Source organism: Lemur catta, chromosome 5 (genome assembly GCF_020740605.2).
Source record: "Lemur catta isolate mLemCat1 chromosome 5, mLemCat1.pri, whole genome shotgun sequence".
Classification (NCBI taxonomy): domain Eukaryota; kingdom Metazoa; phylum Chordata; class Mammalia; order Primates; family Lemuridae; genus Lemur; species Lemur catta.
Window position 1 is genome coordinate 100,471,603 of NC_059132.1, and position 20,259 is coordinate 100,491,861.

General features: G+C 38.2%; 1 protein-coding gene across 1 annotated transcript; it reads right to left on the bottom strand.

Moving 5' to 3' along the window:
* Positions 1-7,061: 7,061 nt before the first annotated feature.
* On the bottom strand, positions 7,062-17,236 carry TLR3 (toll like receptor 3). Its single transcript, XM_045552359.1, has 5 exons — positions 17,149-17,236; positions 13,896-14,346; positions 12,023-12,214; positions 8,553-10,405; positions 7,062-8,324 (listed from the first exon to the last, which is right to left on the bottom strand). Exons 2-5 carry the CDS (start codon positions 14,337-14,339, stop codon positions 8,096-8,098), a joined length of 2,718 nt encoding a protein of 905 aa, XP_045408315.1. The 5' UTR covers positions 14,340-14,346; positions 17,149-17,236; the 3' UTR covers positions 7,062-8,095.
* Between the last annotated feature and the right edge of the window lie 3,023 nt (positions 17,237-20,259).

A 20,259-nucleotide genomic window follows, 5' to 3' on the forward strand; every position in this document is an offset into this window, starting at 1 on the left:
TGGTGCGCCCACGGAGTGCTGGGGCTGCGGGCGGCGGCGGGGGGCGCCGGCCAGCCCCTGGGGGGAGCAGTCCCCTTCTCTGCCCTTTGCCGCGAGACCCCCGGGGGCTGAGGGGCCGGGGGCCGGGGGAGGCGGCGTGCTGAGCTCCCAGCGCCACCGCGGGCTGAGCACGGAGATTGCGACCTCAGCCCGCCGGAGGAGGTGCCCCACCGGCCCCCGGGACCGCGCGGGCGGTTGCTAAGCTAAACAAAAAGCCAGCTTAGCTCCGGCTAATTGGGCCCCAGACTGCAGCTCCGTCTGTGTCTCACCAGGTCCCCTCCTGGACTCAGGCCTTAAAGGAACCGTCTCCAATTTCTCATCATTCTTAGAGCTAGGCCAGGTTCGCCAAGGCCAGGGCTGAGGGCGAGGACGTTGAACATAGCATTGGGAAAGATAATACCGGTTCCAAAAGGTTCTGGAACTTATCTAGTCTGACAAGGCCAAACGTGCTAGGGTCAGGCCACCTGTCTGATGTGAGGAACGTCGGTGAAAAGGTGTATTCAGGCTTGAGTAAGCTTGAAACAGTAGTGCCCACTCTCCCCACCCCGGGTCATGTGCAAAGCGTCACTAAGGATGACATTTGGGAAAAACAGCGAGGTGCTTCACCAAAGAACTTGGAAATAAGATTGGACTCTGAGAGCTCAACTAGTAAAATACACATACGGTGTATGTGCTTAAAAACCTATTGGCGTGAACTAAGAGATTGTGTAACTAAAATCTTCTAGAACTCAAACTATAATCAGAATGACTCGAAGTAAACTACAAACTCAAAGACAGATGTGAAAGGTAGAGTTTTTATTAAGTGGAATAAATTGCATTCAATTAATCTGAAGAAATATGTGTGAAAGGCAGAGTGTGTGAGTGTGAATATCTGCAGGAATGTGGAGTCAGTTTTGAGCAAGGTTATAAAACAAGATATTGACAGAGTTTTTCTATTAATAGTCAGGGGCGTCTGGTTTGATCTCAGGAGATATATTTTCTGATTTGCATCAGGGAAAGGAGAAGAATTAAGTCTGGTAGTGAATAAATAAACTGACAGTCATGATTATATACTTTCATCTTTTATAAGATATTGAATTGGATTCTGAGCCATGGTAAATTTCCATGGTAATGCCAAGTTTTGTGTTTTTTGTAGCCAGCTAACCAGTCTTCTGCTCACGATATCCACATCCTGTCATGATCCGTTTTCTGCAGCCAGTTACCACCGACAAACATGTACTGGGCACTTTTCTGCTTCAGGATTGTGTTAAGGACTGAGATGTGAAAAGCGAGATGTTCTCTTCCCAGAGCATAGAATAATCAGCTTCATATCATATGCTAAGTGTCTGGTGGGTGCCCCAGAAAACAAGTACAATTGGTGGCAGCCATCACAGTCAGCATCCCGTTGGGGATAGCAGAGCATGTGTGTATAAGAGAAGTAAGAGACATGGCCGAGTAGGGTCAGATTTTAAAGGGTCTCAGATATTAGGAGAGGCAAGAGCACGCAGTAGTCAGCATGTAACCAGCAGCAGCACACAGTGAACAATCAAAGTGAGGGAAAGAGGGAATTAGGAACAGACACATCCGAGAGCAGTAATGGTAACTAGAGGTAAAGGTCTCCAGGTCAAACCAGGGAAACGGTGCCAACTTGGTCATGATGCAGGGACACCAGGAACAGACTGGTGTGGAACCATCAACATTTCTCATGTTCTCATTGTTCCTCTTTTGCAGCGACTCAACAGGTAGCCTCAGAAGTGTGGAAGGTCCCCCAGAATATTAGACTATTTTCATACAGTGCTTATTCAGGATTGCAAAGCAATTCCCTGCAGATATTTTGTTTATCTTATAAGGATCTTGATTCTGATTCATGGAACAATGAAATCCTTAATGTATTAGATCACTCTCAGTGCAAGTAGAGATCATTTCTAGAGTATGTGCTTTCAGTGTTTAAGCTGCTAATCACCTGATTGATTCTGAACATGTGTAACATAACTTAATGGGACAGGCAGTAAGGGAGGAAGGGCCATTGCTGAGTGAGGCCTGATTCAACTCACCTAGTTCCTAGAGGGCAGCACTTGTTTGCTGCCCTATCTCAGGATTCCCGACTTTTCAGGCTTGGATATCTGATTGGCCTGGGGCACATTCCCAACTGACCAGCCCCCTAGCATAGAGCTCCCCCACCCACTCAGGAAACACCAATACACAGTGTTTCAACCTTTGCTCTTTTCTATATGAGAGGAATTCTGTTAAGACCAAACCGAATTTGAATGATTGTTACGTGAGCATAGAATCGAAACAAGGAAAGTGAGTCATATAGTTCACATAGAGGGGACATTAGCCAAAGAGCCAATCACCCTCCTTTTGCAGGCAAAACCCTGCTTGAACAGTTGTGCTTTCACCCAGCTGTCCTCGGCTCTCTGAGTTTAGATATTTCTCTGCTTGCATTACTAACCACTTCCCTTCTGTGGACATGATTTTCTTTAAGTATGTAGATGCTGTTACATATACATATACTGTATCCAAAGCTACAGAAAAGCTGCATACTCTTCCAGACCCCAGCCTTGAAAGCATTCTGTCTCTAAGGTGTATCTGCATGTCTCTGTTATGGCTTGAATTATGCCTCCCTAAAAGACGCGTTGAACTCCTAATCCCAGTTCATGTGAATGTAACTTTAATTTGCATCTTTACTGATGTAATAAAGTTAAGATGAGGTCATTGGGATGGGCCCTAACCCGGTATGACTGGTGTATTCCTAATAAAAGGGAAATTCGAACACAGATGCACAGGAAGAATGCCACGTGGTGAAAGAGGCAGAGACTGGAGTGACGCAGCTGCAGGCCGAGGATCAGCATGGGTAGATGGCCACTATGGGACGCTGGGAAGAGCAGGGAAGGAACCTCCTCCCCTACAGCTTTCAGAGGAAACATGGCCCTGCAGACACCTAATTTAGAACTTTTAGTTTCCAGAATTATGAGAAAATAAATTTCTGTTGTTTTAAGCCACCATTTTGTGGCACTTTGCTATGGCAGCCCTAGGAAACTAATCATAGTTAGGGTATTAATTAATTTGGGGGAGTATCTCATGATCATAATATCTTGCCTGCACCTCTATGAAAGTCTTCAGTGGGTGTATTCACTGTGAAAAGCTGGCTGCAAATTAAAATGGCATTCATAATTGTTTCATATCTATGGGGAGAATGACAGAAATCGTAAAAGGCAGGTGGCAGAGGGGAGAAGTATCATGTCGGGTAAGGTGGTGGGTGTAGCCATCTGACCAGCCAGCCTAAGAAGGAAGGGAATGGCAAGTGAATGACTGATCCTTTTGTTTGAAGGTCCTTCCTTGGAAAATGATCTATAATTGCAAACATGATAAACAATTATTGGCAAGCTGCTAGGTCTTTTGTACCCATTGTCCACCTGTCAACAGTCTTTCAGACAGGTTCGATGCTAGCAGCACGCCATTCTCACAGCATGAGTTTCGCAACGGTCTGGCTCAAGCAGGCTCATGAAATGAAAGTAATCACATCAAATTATTGTTTCTAACTGGGACAGAGTTTATTTTAGACAGTCTATTTAGGAATGTCAAAGTAGTGCTTTATGTGATAAAATTCTTCTGCTTATATTGATTAATTAACAATTTGACTGTTTTTCTGATGTGCATGATAATGCTTGGCTACCTCACTGGCAGAATATTAGGAAGTTACGACCATGTTGCTAGGAAGAAATGTTATGTTTTGGAAACCTGAAAGTTAAAACAAATAACCTGAGTAATTAATCTGTTTGAGTAGTTAAATTGCTGCACCTAGCACGGCATCAGGGCCAGAAACTACAAGGAAAAATACTTCCAAGTTTGATTACAAAATTTTAAAACTTCTGAACAACAAAAGATATTTGTTGATTCAGTAAATATTTACTAAGCACCACAGGGAGGCAGGTAGACTGGTAGACTCTGAAGCTAGACCATCTAGCTTCATGTATTGATTGTCTCTGCCACTTGCCAACAGCAAGGCTTCTTTCTGTTCCTTAGTTTCCACAACAGTAATTTAAGGATAATAATAATGCCTACCTCAATGCTACCTTGTAAGAATTACATTAATTAATATATGTGAGGTCACTGGAACTGCACATAGCACATGGCAAGTTCTCAGTAGATGTTAATTTTTATTACATGTGACTCTTAGACTCCAGTTTACATCAAATAAAGAGAGAAAATGATCCAGAAGGAAATTATAGTTACATTTACTTCCAAGTTTATTAATTTTTGTACAATTTGAATGTTTTCAATAATAAACACAATAAAAGAAAACAAAACAAATGAAAACCTCTATAAAGCCTTGGGCAGATTTTCTTGATATTTGATTAAAAGCTCTGGATTCTACTGAGAAAAAAATATTAAAGTAACAACAAGAAGAATAATTTGAAACTGATAAAAAAGCAATGTTAGGGCTGTGCACAGTGGATCCTGCCTATAATACTAGCCCTTTGGGAGGCTTAGGTAGGAGGATCACTTGAGGCCACGAGTTCCAGAACAGCCTGGGCAATAGTGAGACCCCATCTCTACAAAAAAATAAAAAATTAGCTGGGTGTGGTGGTGTGCTCCTGTAGTCCCAGCTACTCAGGAAGCTGAAGCTGGAGGTGTTTATCTTCAGCAAGGCAGTAGACTGGAGAGAAGGCTATGACCTGAGAACCCTCTCCAAAGTCACATGGTCCAGGAAAAGAACCCTTTCTTACCCAAGGTTTGTGCAGATTCTTGAACTGGCACCAGTGGATCTTAAGATCACACCTCGTTAGACCCTTACGGGCACTCACACTGTTCGGGATTACACCATTTCTATCCAAGGGTACTTGGCACAGGGTAAAGGCCTAACTGACCCACCAGCCTAAGGAGGAGGAATGTTTAGGGAGGCTTGTAGGAGAAATGGATACCTGACATAACCCTGAAACTGAAAAATTTAGCCAAGAAAAGAAGATAGCACAGCAGTGAAAACAGAACCACAGGTGGTTGGAAATTTGAAAGGGCAAGGCACGTTGGGGGCACTGCAAGTAGTTCCAGACGGCTGTGGTTCAGGGCGTATTCATTCACCTAATCTTTTGATTGAGCAAACATTCTGTGAATGTTTACTCTGTGTCAGGCCCTGCATAAGCATGAGGGAATGGTTGGACATGAAGCAAGAGAAAAAAGAGAACAAGATCACAAAAACCTTAGATAGGAACTAAGGTCTTGAGTGGGGACCTGGAACTCTAGGCACAGTTGCTGCATCGAGCACTGGTATGATTTAGGAGTGGATATTGCAGAGTTGGAGCAGATTGGAGGGAATTCTGGAGCGTCCTGATTCTCTCTTATTTATTTTCTCTCCCAGAAACAGAAACTCCTGGATACAAACTTTCCTGATGGTAAAAATGTATTTCCACACAATCTAATGTGGCACAATTTCAATCAAACGTTTACTTTCCCTACAGCTTCTTGTTTGAAAAATGTGTGCATTCCAGTCGTTCTTCTAGATACGGAGGATGCCAAGATGAGTATGACAGGACTCCCTGTGGTCAAGGTGCTTGTATCCCAAGGGTTCAGGACAGAGTCAGATATTAGCAGTGTCCAAAACACAGTGTGCCCTTAGATTCAGGGTATGCATAAAGAATTGTGGACGCCCACTGTAATGTCTGGTTTTGCCAATTGAAACCCATGAAGTCACAACTTTTAAAATGCCTAACTCATTAGATCCAAATGCCTCTGCCATGCTCTCTGCAACATGGTTCTGTCCTCTTCAGCACCCCACTGTCTCACAACACCAAGTTCTCGTCTCCCTCCCTTCCATTCCTCTAACTATTCATTCTGCCATCTTCTTCCCCACTCACCAAAATGCCACCCACTTTTGAAGGGTCTGATTCTCTGCTACCAAGCTGCCCCTGTCCAGGCCCACCTTTGGTAACCCTTCCCCAGCCTGGCTCTTCCTGCCGGGTTTCTGGACTCTCTCTCACAGCCTGCCGGACACCCGTGGAATTTAGCACAGGGCCAGGCATGGGTAGCTGCTCATTAACAAACCGACTGCATCTACTTCTTATAATCTAAAAGGTATCATTTTTAGGTAAAACCTAAATACCAAGATTTATTTTAAATTCAATGTTGATTCCTTTGGGTTTTGTTTTGCAAAGTGAAAAACAGGAAGAAGTTGGAGTGAACAGATCACATGAAGGTGTCCTGAGAGTATTCAAACAAGGCAGGTCACTTGTGCAAATTAAACAGGAGGTCAGACAAACATCCTTTTCTGAAATCCCTTTGTCTGGAACCTCAGGGACAAGGACTCCTCCTGAGAACAATTATAAAGCACAGCCTGCAGAAATTTAGGATGTTACTTCCGGTGTAGGTCAGCTACAAGTCAGGGTTTACACCTTTTATTAGTTTTATTTGCATTCATTTAAATAGGCCATTCCCTGTGCACCCTAACCTCTTAAATGTTAAGCAACTTTTTAAAAATTACGTTTGAACTCACTTTAAACTGTGCCCACTTGATTAACTATTTCATAAGCAATTAAATGAGGGAATAAAAGCAAAATATTTCCTGCCTTGCTTTTTACAAATTGATGATCTATTAATTCACAGTAACAATTTATTGAAAAATATTTTAATGGAGAATTTAGAATATTGATACAAAGTGTATCAAGAAAAGAAGCCATTGTGATGATTTCATGATGCCAAAATAAAACAGGATTGCTGCACAGTTAAAAAATAAATCTTAACTAAAACAGGTGTTAGAGTGGCAAATGATGTGAAAGTGAAAATTAGTCCTCCATACATTCACGCTGCTAGCAGACTATAAATTCTTTCAGAACCAGCAGTGCAGGGCATATTACTTATTCCAGGGTTATGTAAATTTAGTCCTGAGAATACTGAACTATTTAAATCAACATTTCAAATGCAACATCTCAAATGCTCCCATCAGACAAATGAGAATTTCAAATACAGAAATTAACTCAGCTTTATAATCTCAACTTTCTTTTATATTTAAATACCAGAACTATAAATATTTCAAAAAGCTATTCATATCTATTTCCAATTATTAGACTCTTTATTGTAAAACAAAAATAAACTTTTTTATTTTATCGTAAAACAAAAATAAAACAATAGTCTTTCTAGATAAGGACTAATTTACACATAACATATTATTTGATGGGAAACTAATACATTCCATGTGAATATAATATACAATAGCATCATCACTAATTGTACAGGAATGGTTAAGATTTTATTTTTATCATAATTTTTCAAGATCAGGAGTCAAAGAATCCCAATGGGACCAAGTGATTTGGCCAACCCCTTCTCCTGAGTCTGGGACCAGGGGAGGGAAATTCTTTGTTTCCACAAAGCCAATCTACTCATTATGCTTCAGAAAGCAAGCCTGTCTACAATACTTTTGAGTAAGAGAATTGTTTCTGCCCTCCTGTAGCAGAAACGCTATCAGGAAAATACAAGTATTTGTTAAAATATTTTTTTCATTAAGTAACCAAAATGAATTGCAAACGTTTTCTGCCCTTGAGGATGCATATTAAAAAGATATTTACCATTTAACAAAATCAACACTGGGGCAGGCACTATTAAAATACAATGTTTTTCAATTGAAAAAATATTGTAATTAAACTTTTTAAAATGTGAGTATGTATTTTACTTCTTTACAATTGAAATAGCATGATACCCATTAAAACAATTATCTTTCCTTCTAAGTGCATCTAACAAAATGACTATCACAAACCTCCACATAACTCTAACTTTTACTTAAATGAAAAATATTTTAAAACCCTTTTAAGTTGTCAGAGGCATCAGTGACCAATTGTGTATTCATTAGCAGAGGAGGTTCTTATGTGCTTTATATGTTCATCTAGTGTCAAATTAAGTCAATTGTCATTAAGAGGCCTGAAATAGGGAGATACATTTCCACAGTCAAAATATAATTGTGATCTAACATCATTACCTATAAATATGAATAAACAGATTACATTACTTTCAAGTAAAACTTAAATTTACCACGGAACTTTTTAAATTTAGAAAGTTTCTCCTTTGCTAACTTAATCTTTAAATAAATTTAATGTACTGAATTTCTAGATCCAAGTGCTACTTGCAATTTATGATGAAAGGCATTTATCCGTTCTTTCTGAACCGGCCAATTCAAGATGCAGTGAGATTTAAACATTCCTCTTCGCAGACAGAGTGCGTGGTTCAGTTTATAATCTGGAATGTCCTCAAGAAAAATCAATATAATGGAATCCAGATTTTGTTCAATAGCTTGCTGAACTGCATGATGTACCTTGAATCTGAGTAAAAAAAGTATTAAATTAAGTTATATAATTAAAACAGTTTTTAACATCTAAAAGCTTTACAATCTAAAATTCTCTGTGGAATTTACTTGAATCTGTCATGAAAAATCAGGGTTTTTTTCTTAATTTTCTTTTTAAACCTGAATTGTGAGCAATAATGTTAGTAATATTTAAAAGTTCAATTGAAAACAAGTATACACTTAAAATTTTACAATATTCACCTACCTTTTGCATAATGGATCTTTTAATAAATGATGTGTTATAACAAAAATAATTTTTCTGCTTCTTTTTATGCTATTAACAATTGCTTCCAGTTCAAGGACACCTGCCTCAAAGTCCCTTTCTTCCAGACAAAATTTGAGAGATTGGTCTTTCTCTTCCAATGGGGACAAGTGTTCCCAGACCCAATCCCTGTCTTTATGAGCATGAACTATGTATGCTGCATATTCAAACTGCTCTGGCTGTCTGTCTATTTCTTTGAAACCAAGAACTCGATGCACTGAAACATTCCAGTAAAAAGATATCCTCCAGCCCTCAAAATGGGTGAGCAGTACAATAAAGATAAAAATCAATAGGATATTGGTATTGATCATGAAAAGGAGTTCAAAAGGAGCACTGTCTTTGCAGGGTGATGTATCAAAAAGCATCACTGGGAACCCATGATACTGAGGTGGCGTGTTGCAGAGATAATGACTTGATAGTTCAGAGATGTTGGTATGCGTCTTATTAAGCCAATTAACAAACCAGGCGATACTTTCACATGTACAGTCAAAAGGATTAAAGCTCATATCTAAATTACTCAGGTTCTTGAAAGCTGGCCCGAAAACATTCTTCTCAACCGATGTTATGAGATTCTTCTGAAGGCTCAATGACTTTAGAGACGCCAAAGTATCAAAAACCGATGGTGGAAGAATGTTTAAATTATTCAATCCCAAATCAATGCTCTTTAGTTCAAATAAATCCTTGAAGACCTCAGCTGGGATCTCGTCAAAGCCATTAGACTCCAAGTTAAGGACGTGGAGGTGAGAAAGACCCTTTAGGAAATAAACAGGACCACCAGGGTTTGCATGTTTCCAGAGCCGTGCTAAGTTGTTATGCTGCAAATCCAGAATTTCTAGTTTCTCAAGACCCTCCAACATGTCATCGTTTATGTTGGCTATGTTGTTGTTGCTCAGATCCAGAATGGTCAAGTTATGAAGAGGGTGGAAAGGTGAGGGAGAGCTGTCCACATTCTTAAGGGCCACTCTTCTGAGCATCAGCCGTCGAAGGCTTGGAATCGAAGCAAAGGAGTTGCTAGTCAGTTGTAGGTATTTGTTGTAGGAAAGGTAGATTTCAAAAATATTTTCTAGACCTCTCCATTCCTGGCCTGTGAGTTCTTGCCCAATCTCATTAAGACCAAGATCAAGTACTTTTAGGTGGCCCAACCAAGAGAAAGCATCGTTCTCTATTTTTGAGATTTTATTTTTGGTTAAGTTGAGTAGGAGCAAAGGGGAATGAGCAAGTGATAAAAATGTTTCATTTGTTAACGTTCTCAAACTTGTGAAGGAATTGGATAAACTTAAATATTGTAGATTTATCAGTCCCGTGAACATATTGCTTTTTATGCCTGGAATATCATTATCTTCCATGTTAAGGGACTCTAAACGTTTTAGCCACTGGAAAGAGAAGTCATCAATCTTAGGGAGTGAAGCGAGGTAAATACTTTGTTTAGTAAATGATTGTTTCAAATTCAGGTATCTTACATTGAAGAGCCCGTGAAGGGAGCAAGATGACAAGTGCTGTATATTATTATACTCCAGGAAGAAATATTCTAGGTGTGGCAGCCAAGCAAAGGAGTCATTACCAATCACATTTAAGTTGTTATGGGAAAGATCGAGCGTGGTGAGATTTGTCTGCTTTAGTCCAACGAAAGTCATATTGCTGGTTGTATACAGCTGGATGTTACTCAGAGAGAGATTCTGAATGCTTGTGCTTGATAGTTCCAAACACAGCTTCTCTGTGAGACTGGGGCCCAGTGGGGCATTGTTCAGAAAGAGACCAAATAATTTTCCAATAGCATGAAAACACCCTGGAGAAAACTAAAGGGGGAATAAAAAAAGAGGATAATAATCAAAATAGATTCTATAAGACCATTGAAAAGCTTAATTATTAATACAATTCTTTACTCAGTCTCCATTCACCTTTCACCATGTCCCCGGGGAGGGCATTTCTTTCCATTCCTCTAACATGCAGCTCTTCCTCACTCTGTGCCTATAACACGCACCTCCCACTCCCACTCCCGCTCCCGACCTGCCCGGCCACTGGCTAACTTCTGCTCAGCATTCACAGTCTCAGCTCAGATCCCATCTCTCCAGGGGGCCTTCCCTGACCTCCCAGTCTAGGTTGTCTCCTGGTACTTTTACTTCTGCACACTGAGTACAATTATAGTGAATAAACTACTTGTGAAGTCACCACTGGGGTGGATTCTGGTTCTGTTTGGTGGCCACTCGTTCTCAGTCAACATCGTGGAAGGAATGAATGGATGGTTTTTATTACGAAACAGCAAGACACACTTTCCCTTCTAGAACTCTGAGCTCCAGCTATCCCTTTAGTCTTTCCACCCAAATTTTCTCCTGAGTTAATTTTACTATAGTGTTTCCAGCTCCCTTCCACTCTGCTGCACTCCCATAGCAGAGCCTTGGCTATCCTGGGACTCAGAGCTGGGACAAGAGAACAGCAGGTGAGAGAGAAGAATCCAGAGTATACAGTGGCCAGTCCTGGCACTTAAACCCACCAGGGAGCAAAGGGGCTCTGATTTCTAATGTGTCACTTGGGACATGTTGGAGCTAATGGGAAAAAGAGAGAGGAATGTGGAAGAAAGGGTGTTTTATTGTAAATATAATGAGTTAAAATGAAGAGCAGCAAAGTATGAAATTAATTTTGATAAATCTATATGATGGCATTATTTTGCAGCCACTAAAATAAGTTTTTGAATGATTCTTAATTACATGGGAGATATTCATGATATGATATTAATTTTAAAAAGCAGGAGACACCATTATCCTCAAGGGGCAAGACAGCATAGCTGTTAGGAGAAGGGCTCTGTTCTAACTTCGCCAGAAAGCCAGCTCTGTCCCAGGTGTTCCCCTGCGGGGGCCAAAATATGTCACTTAACATTTCTTTATCTCAAGTCACTCTTACGTAAAATGACAATAAGAATAAGTTGATTAAAAAGATTATGTACCTAAAACATAAAAAAAATTTTGGCATATCGGTAAGTACTGTAACAGTTTAAAGAAGAGTAATAATTTAAGTACAGTAAGAATTTCAGCTGTTGTTATTTTTCCTTATAATTATTCAGAGAAGAGCTGGAGATAAATGTACCCAAATGCTAACAGTAGTTATTTCTGATTATGGACTTTCGAGTGATTTTTTTATTATCTCTTATTTTTATTGCCTCTCATTACTGCCCCACGGTCCAAGAGCTGTTCCATCATGCATGGTGATGGGCAGCAGTCCTGCCTTCTGACGTCTCCGGACAGCCACCCACACTCTCCAGTGAGGATGGCACCAATGGCCCCAAGCAGTAGACATGACAAATTTCCGGAAGACATGTCAAACGCTATCAACACTTTCTCTGGGGATCTTAAATTCCTATCCCTGTTCCTACCAACACTTAAACGTAGAACACAAAATGATTTTACCTTACTTCTTACCTCTTTAATTTGATTTGATGACAACTCTAACTTTTTTAAAGACGAATTGGCAAGGAAATCAAGTTCTTCACTTCTTACTACATGAATTTTGTTATTTGATAATAGAAGCTCTTGGAGATTTTCCAGTTGGACCTGGGTTCCTAATTTTGTAGATGATAAACCATTGTGAGACAGATCTAATTTGATTAAATTCTGAGAGGAGAAAAATAATACGTGTATGTTAGACTCTTTCTGTCAAAAACAGTTCCTTTAAATGTAAGTAAATCTTTGAAATCTCTCAACAGCAAAATGTCACCTCTTTATTATTCTCTAGGAAACTAACAGTAGGAATAAATAATCTTTGTTGTGATTAAAAACATCATTGTTGCAAGTATGTAGTGATTCTTACTACAAGAATCACTTTATTTCTCTTACCAAAATAAAAGGGATTTAAGCCTATTTATTTATAATATAAAGAACATTCATAATTTATTTGCTTATTTATAATAAGAATTTATTTGTGATATGAGGAATAGTCATGTTGCTTATCAGTGTCTTGCATTAGCCTTGAAAATAAATAGGAGAAAAAATAAGAAAAAAAATGTTTCCTTACAAAAACATGAGTAGAACTTTGTCATCTATGAAATCCTAAATAGATTTTTATATTGAGAAAGATTCACAGTTATATAAATTTTGGATCATGACTACTACAGAATATTAATTTTTGTTTGTTTTGACAGTACTTCGGGATGTTTTATCACCCTGTGTTACTTTTGAATGCACAAACTTCAAATTTGGGTAAGGAAAAGCTGGTGTCCGTTAGGGTAAAATCTAATGTAATCTCTATTAAAGAGAACCAGACTTTTATTTATGTTTTAAAAAGAAAAATAACATTTTGCCAATGACTTCTCTAACCAGATTTTACGTTCTTATATCTGAAGACATTTCATACACATCAGAATCTATGAAGGCACAAGAAAGGATTTAAAATAACTAGTGAGCAAATCACTTTATGTTTCATGGCATATTTAAATTTGCACATTATTCTTGGCATATGCGGAGCAATGCTCAAATTTTTATAAGGCCATAAAATGAAGACAACAGAGAGACTTGAAAATCACTTTGCTTTAAGAAAAGCACTTAACAATTGTCTCAGATTTAGAGACAATAACATGCATTTTTTCTGGTGTTCTGCAGCACTGTAGGGTGAATATGGTTAACTGTGATTTATTGTGTATGTTAGAAAGGCTGGAAGAAAGGATGTTGAATATTCACAACAGAAAGAAACGATAACTGAGGTGATGGATATGCTAATTACCCTGATTTGATCATTACACATTGCAGCCCATAAATATGTAACAATTATTACATGTCCATTAAAGATAAAAGGAAAAATATAATAAAATTCAAGCAAACTGCTGAAAAGAAAAAGGTGGTAGTCACTGGAAAAGTGATACTTTGAGGATATTTCTTAAATCAAGAATAGGTAATTTTTAGTTGAACAATTATGGTATCAATTTGTTAACTTTGTTTAAGTCAGAATTTGGACTCAACATTTTTTTCCATTACTTCACATACTAAATCAGCAGCGCTGAAAGTTTATTTTCTGTGTTCTTATAGGATATTCTGATTCTTCTGTGATCACAACTTATACCTCTTGTGTCTAAGTTCTATTTCTTATGGGAGAAAGTGAGACAGGCAGACTTCTTTAAAATGAAGGTTAAAACTGATTTAAGTCTATGTTTTCTATTTTGCAAACATTTTCAATCTCAATGGCAACATTTGTGTGTGGGTCCCCACACCCTCAACTGGGGTAGATTGGATTTCTTCCTCTTACCTTGAATAAGTGACTTGAAAACTTAACATTAGGTAACAACGAACATTTCCATCTTACCTTCTGGTTTTTAAAGGGATTATTCTGAATTTTCTGAATTGAGTTGGACATTAGATGGAGTTCAGTCAAATTCATGCAAAACATAAAGGTTTTGTCAGAAAGTTGAGATAGCTCATTGTGCTGGAGGTTCAGCACTTTCAGCAAGGGGAGCTTTTGGCACAATTCTGGCTCCAGTTTGGAGATGGAGTTAAATCCTCCATCCAACACAGTAAGTTGGCTGTATCTGGTAAAATTGGCAGATGGTAATCTTCTGAGTTGATTATGGGTAAGATTCAGCACCGTTATGTTTGTGGGGAGATCATCAGGTACTTGAGTCAACTTCAGGTGACTGCAGTCAGCTACTTCATGTCTAACAGTGCATTTGTTGGTAGAGGACGAACACAGAATCCAAAAGGGCAAAAGTCCCCAAAAGGAGTAGATATGATAAGGCAAAGCCTGTCTCATGATGCTGCTGTATAAAGGAAATATAAAAAGGATGGACAACATTAATAACACATGCTTTCATACGGGAATGCGTTGTTATATTCTTTATAAAATATTTAGCCAAAACAAGACTATGTATGATCTTTTTACTGATACTTTTATGCTATACAAGTGTATATTATACAAGTAGTACATCAAATGAAAAAAAGCACAGAAAAGTGAAAAATGAAATTTACAAACTGCCTCCCCTCCTTCAGCTCCAGCCCAGTTACAATGTTCTGAGGTAACCTCTCCCGATAGTTTCCATTTTTAATTTTCATGGTCACCTCCAAAACTTAAATAATATGCTTGCCTTTCTATTTCTTCATTTACTGATTTTAAGCATTTTCTTCTCACTATAAAGATAAGGAACTTAATTATACCATTCCCTCATTCTCTTCACAACTTTCCTTTAGTTATTTTTTATTTTATTTAATTTATTGTTACATGTTATAATTTTAACCACTATACCAAAAACTCTATTTCTCGATCCATGAACTTTAGGCAAAATCTCTGATGCCTGACGTGTGATACACGAAATGCACACCTCTGTGTTTTCTTCACATTTTTATCATCCTTAAATATATGTTGATTAAATAGCTTTCCATGGGCATTGAATCAGCTCAAGAAAACCACTCTCATCTCCATGTTTACTCACATTTTATTTTAATGGAATGTGAACCCACTGTGGTACTCTCTGGTAGGATCAACAACCTAGTTTCACTTTCAGATATTTAAAAAAAATTGAATATTTCTCAAAATATGGAGATGAATCAATGATACTGATATTTAAGTAGATTTCCCATAAGATTTAAAGTCATGACACAAAAATAATTCCAGGTATTTTAGAAAATAAAATTATCTTAGGTGATTAATTCTTGAAAAACAGAACGAATCTGAGTATTTAGAATTGTTCTAATGTGGTTTAAAAATAGTGGTTTTACTAATATTCTAATCTAGTTCTCAGAAACAAAAAAATAAGACCAGCTTCCATAAACTAATATTCCCATCTTATGGCCTTTATAATACTGGCATTTAATATATTTAAATCTGCATACAATTTTTATATCCATAGGCTATGAGGAACATTGCAGCTCAGGGCAGCAAGGATTCACATTGCCAGCTTGCTCAAGTGCATGAAGAACGTGGGGCTGCAAATGATACATTCTGCAAGCAGGGACCAGCTTTCTACCTCCACCTCTCTGAGGTTCTCCCAAACCTCTCCTCCTGGTACCTTAAAACCTTCCTACTTCAACTTATCAAGTCACAGATAGTCCATACAATATATTCTTGTCCTTGTCTGGGTGTTGTTCACCTCTCTGGTAGGGCTGTAAATAGAGATCAGAATTACTGAGAAGGACTAATTCATTACAAAGCATATCCCTGAATGACTGAAAGACATTCCCAGATCTGAAGACAAACTTCATCCATGGGCAAGACTGACCAAGTGCTAGGCAGGATGAGCAAAAAAGGAACATGCATAGAGAGAATCTTACGAAATTTCATAATTGGGATCATTCACAAAAAAAATCCTAAAACCTTTTAAGGAGGGTACATAATCAATTATCTCCAAAGGAAAGAGATCCTGATTGATACAAACTTTTCACAAGTAACATGAACCACTAGAAAATAATAGGGACAAGGCTTCAGAATGTTTAGAGGAAATTATTTTGAACATAAATTTTCATATCCAGCTGAACAATTAAAGAAAGGGAAAAAATACTTTGAGGTATACAGAGATTGAGTAAGTTTATAACCATGTAACCTACAGGAAAAGGTTATTCTAGGATGTTCTTCAGTAAAACAAACAAAAATACAGTTAAAGGGATGAAAGGAGAGTGAAGAAAAAAATTGCTGTTGAGTATGACCTAACAGAAACAAAGATAATGAAAAAAAAAAAAAAAAACAGACTCGCAGGACTTTGCAATTTTGAAAAGATTTTCTGAGGGTGCATACAATTACATTTCTTTATCCAGCGGGGAGAGAGTATTGCATTGTGGTTAGAACACGGGGTCCGGAGCCAAACTACCTGGAGTGAAGCAATATTCACGGTTTGGTTTGTACTGTCTGGTTTGTAAACTTCGTAATATTTTTACTAAGTTAATACACAGGCACCCATATGCAACACATAATCATACTGTAAAGTCGAGCATCAACTTGCTGAAACTTTAATACTGCTGAAGGCTATTTTCACCAGAGCATCCCACCATTGCTGATGCTAATTTCTGATTTTCCCACACATCTGAACCTCTTTCCACTTCTCAACTTGCTCCATTTGCCTTCATTAGGTGAAAGACAGCCATTTACTAACTCCTAGGAACACCTGAAGCTTCTCTCCTTTTCAAGACATTAACATAAAGTGCCAGCTTCTCTTTCCCCTCCAGCCAACAAAAGTAAGAAAAGGAGATGAGTCTTTTTAAAAGCTCTTGGTATTTTATTTTTTTAAGGCAAAGATGTGATTTTTTTTGTTTTAAATGGCTATTGCAAAATGATTTCCATAGTTTCCCTAATGTGTTTTTTCCAGGTACAGAACTCTAGAGAGAAAATTTTTTTAAATTACTGCATAAAATATATTAATCAGATATTGTTGCTATTACTCGAATTCTGAGTTCTGCTACCTTTCTCACCATACCCATATCATCTCCCTTTCTTTCCATTTTCCTTGCTGAATGACTCTGACTAGATTTCAAGCACCAGATCAAAGAAAGACCAAACAATGCTAAAACCAAAGTGCATTCTAACTTTATGTGGCAAGAGAGATCCTGCCCCGGTAAGAATTTAAAATATATACCTTCACTTATGCTGACGACTGCTGGCCATTCCTTTTTTCATTAGTCCAAATCCAGACGTTTTCATCAGGGAAGTGTTGTATGGCAAATTTCCTGCACTCTCGAAAGTGAAAGTAAAGCTTACAAAAAAAAAAAAAAAGGCCTTTTTATTTGGTGCATTCTAAGGAGGGCAAAGGGAGAAAACAAAAGAGGACAACTTCAGAACCTCAGTGTTTTAAATTGCTTCTTAAAAGTGTCTTTTTGTTGTTGTTGTTGTTGTTGTTGTTGTTTGTTTGTTTTAGGTACAGTCCCCTGGGTTTCATTGAAAGGATCACAGATTTAGCCACAGAGGAAGTTGAAAGGGTGGGACCTCCCCATTTGGTGTGGGTGGGGCTGGAAATCTACATGTTAATGAATAACTGAGAGTGAATCTCTGTAGTTTTCCCCATATTAATGCAAAGCTGTCAGAATTGAGTAGTGTGTGGTCAGAGGGACAAAAAAAAAAAAAAACCCCTCAAACTAATCAAAGCTAAAGTACTTTCACATCTCGTATCTCATTTCATCTCTCTGAAATACTGTGAGCTAAGCAAGGCAGAAATTAAGCTCTTTTTTTTTTTTTTGCTTTCTTTTGTTTTTGCTTTATTTTCAAGCTACTATATCTTAAACTTGCAGAAAAGTTGTAAAAACACCAAAAGAAATGTTTTTCTGCAACCGTTTGATAATAAATTGCCAACATGATGTCCCATCACCCTCAAAATACCTTATTGTGTATTTTCTATAAAGAACATTTTCCTACATAACAATAAGACTAGCAAAATCAGGACGGAAATTAACATTGTTAATTAACATTATTACTAGTTAATACTAAGACTATTCAAGTTTCACCATTTTCTCCCGATCACTTCTTTATAGCAAAAGAACTCAATCCAGAATCATTCAGTGCATTTAGCTGTCATGTCTCTGTAGTCTCCTTCAATGTGGGCTACTTCCTCAGTATTTCTTTGACTCTCATGCCGTTACCACTTTTGAAGAATACAAGCCAGTAATTTTGTAGAAGAATGTCCCTCAAGTGGGATTGTCTGAAGTTTCATCATACTTAGATTGAAAGTATGCATCTTTGGTGGATATATCTTATAATGGTATATTTTTCTCACTGTACCCTATCAAGTAGCACATGATTTTGATTTATTCAACTATTTATTCATAGTTAACTTTGATCACTTGATTAAGGTGGCGTCTGAAAGTTTCTCCACAGTAAAGTTATTCTTTTTTCCCTTTGGAGAACTATTTTGAAACTATGTAAATATCCCATTTATCACCAAACTGCCAGATGATTAATTTATTGATATCAGTGTAGAGTCATAGATTCCTGTTTTATTCAGTAAGTTGTAATCTGCTACTTAACATTTTATTGCTCTAATTGTCCCAGAACCAGCTAGTGGGAGCCCATTCAAGCAACCTTCTGTGTCCTTTTGACATGTCCCTATCAATTTTGAGTATTTCTTTACTGTCTGGCAACAGTTTTGAGCCAGCATCCCTGGCCCCCAGGTCTTATTTCTAAATACCATGCTCTACTAAAAGGAAACAGATTTCTTTGGGAAAATATTAAATAGCTGATTCCAGAACTAGGGCAAGAAAAGTAGATCGAGAAATTAACCTCTTGATCAAAGAAGAGACCAAGTTTCACAGCAGAGAGAGAGCTGGCAGCGGCAGAGTCAAGGGCCATCTGCACCCATGCTGTTGCACTTTTCCACAGCCAGTACCTGTTGGGAGTAAGCAGGTATGCCCAGAGAGTTCGGATTAACTAACCAGTTCATTCTTAATTAGCTTTGATGACTCCAACTAGTTAAAGGAATGTGCTTCTCAAGAAACGAACTCACATTTTTTTCGTTACTGATGTACTATGATATAATATTATAACTGTAATGTTTTATAGTAAAATATAACAATTGGAAGGAATTGTAGAAAACACCTACTTCAACTTCCTTGTTAGAGAAACGAGGAAAATGAAACCTAACAATGTGAGTTATTTGCCTAAGGCCATCCCACAAGTTAACACATGCTTCTTTATACAAACAAGTGATAAGACAGCCTGGGACAGTTCAAATATGCCATTAGCTTGAATTGATTGCAGAATTGACAGCAAGAAATAAGTTTGTATCATGGTGCATAGTGCCTTCTCCTGGGCTCCAGCCTTAGCTAGACCACCCTAGGGTTACTGGGCTCAAGGTTATGCTTTTCTGATTTTCAGTTGTGAAATCTGTAGTATAATACCATAAGCAAACAGTTGTCTTGAGTAAATGGCTGTCCCCCACATCTATTCATTGGGACGTGCAGTAAAACATTTCTGGTACTCAAAAAGTTTCTTCTCTGAGCTCCTTGAAGGGAGGTCAAGGTATATTCTTTATATTATAACTCTCCAGCTACCCTTTTGTGGTAGACTGTTCCTTTGGCTTTCAATTAAACAGGCTCCTCTTCAGAATTCAAACGCTTGCATGGTCCTCTCCCATGTTGCTTGGTCCTCTCCCATGTTGACTCTGGGCTTGATCATTTGACTAGCTTCAGGCAACGGTACATTAGCACGCATGAAGCAAGGCTTGATTACCAAGTGTGATTAACAAGACTTGATAAGCACTTACACACTGGAAGTCACCCTCTTGGAACACTCGTTCCTGGAATGCTTCTTTTTGGAGCCCAGTGGCTGTGTGAGGGGAAGCCCAAGCTCGCCTGTTCAAAGGCTACATGGATGAGAACTGAGGCTCTGGCTAACAGTTCCAAGTGAGCACTCAGAAGACAGCCATTGCCAACTTGCTAGCCACATGAGTAAGCCATATTGGGAGTTGATCTTCCAATCCCAGTTTACTCACCCCAGCTGATGTCACATGGAGCAGAGATGAGCTGTCCTCAAAAAGCTCTAACAAAATTCTAGAAGAGTAAGTGAATAAATGATTAGTTTTGAATCAAAAAAATGTGAAGTTGTGTCATATGCATCATTAGCTAAATGACACTCATTTTCTCCATAATCCTTTATACCTATTTCTTATAACCATATTACATATTTTAGGTTTTCCATAATGTTGGTTGACTAATGAATGGCTTTCAGTAAATAATTTTCATTGATGGTCTCATAATGC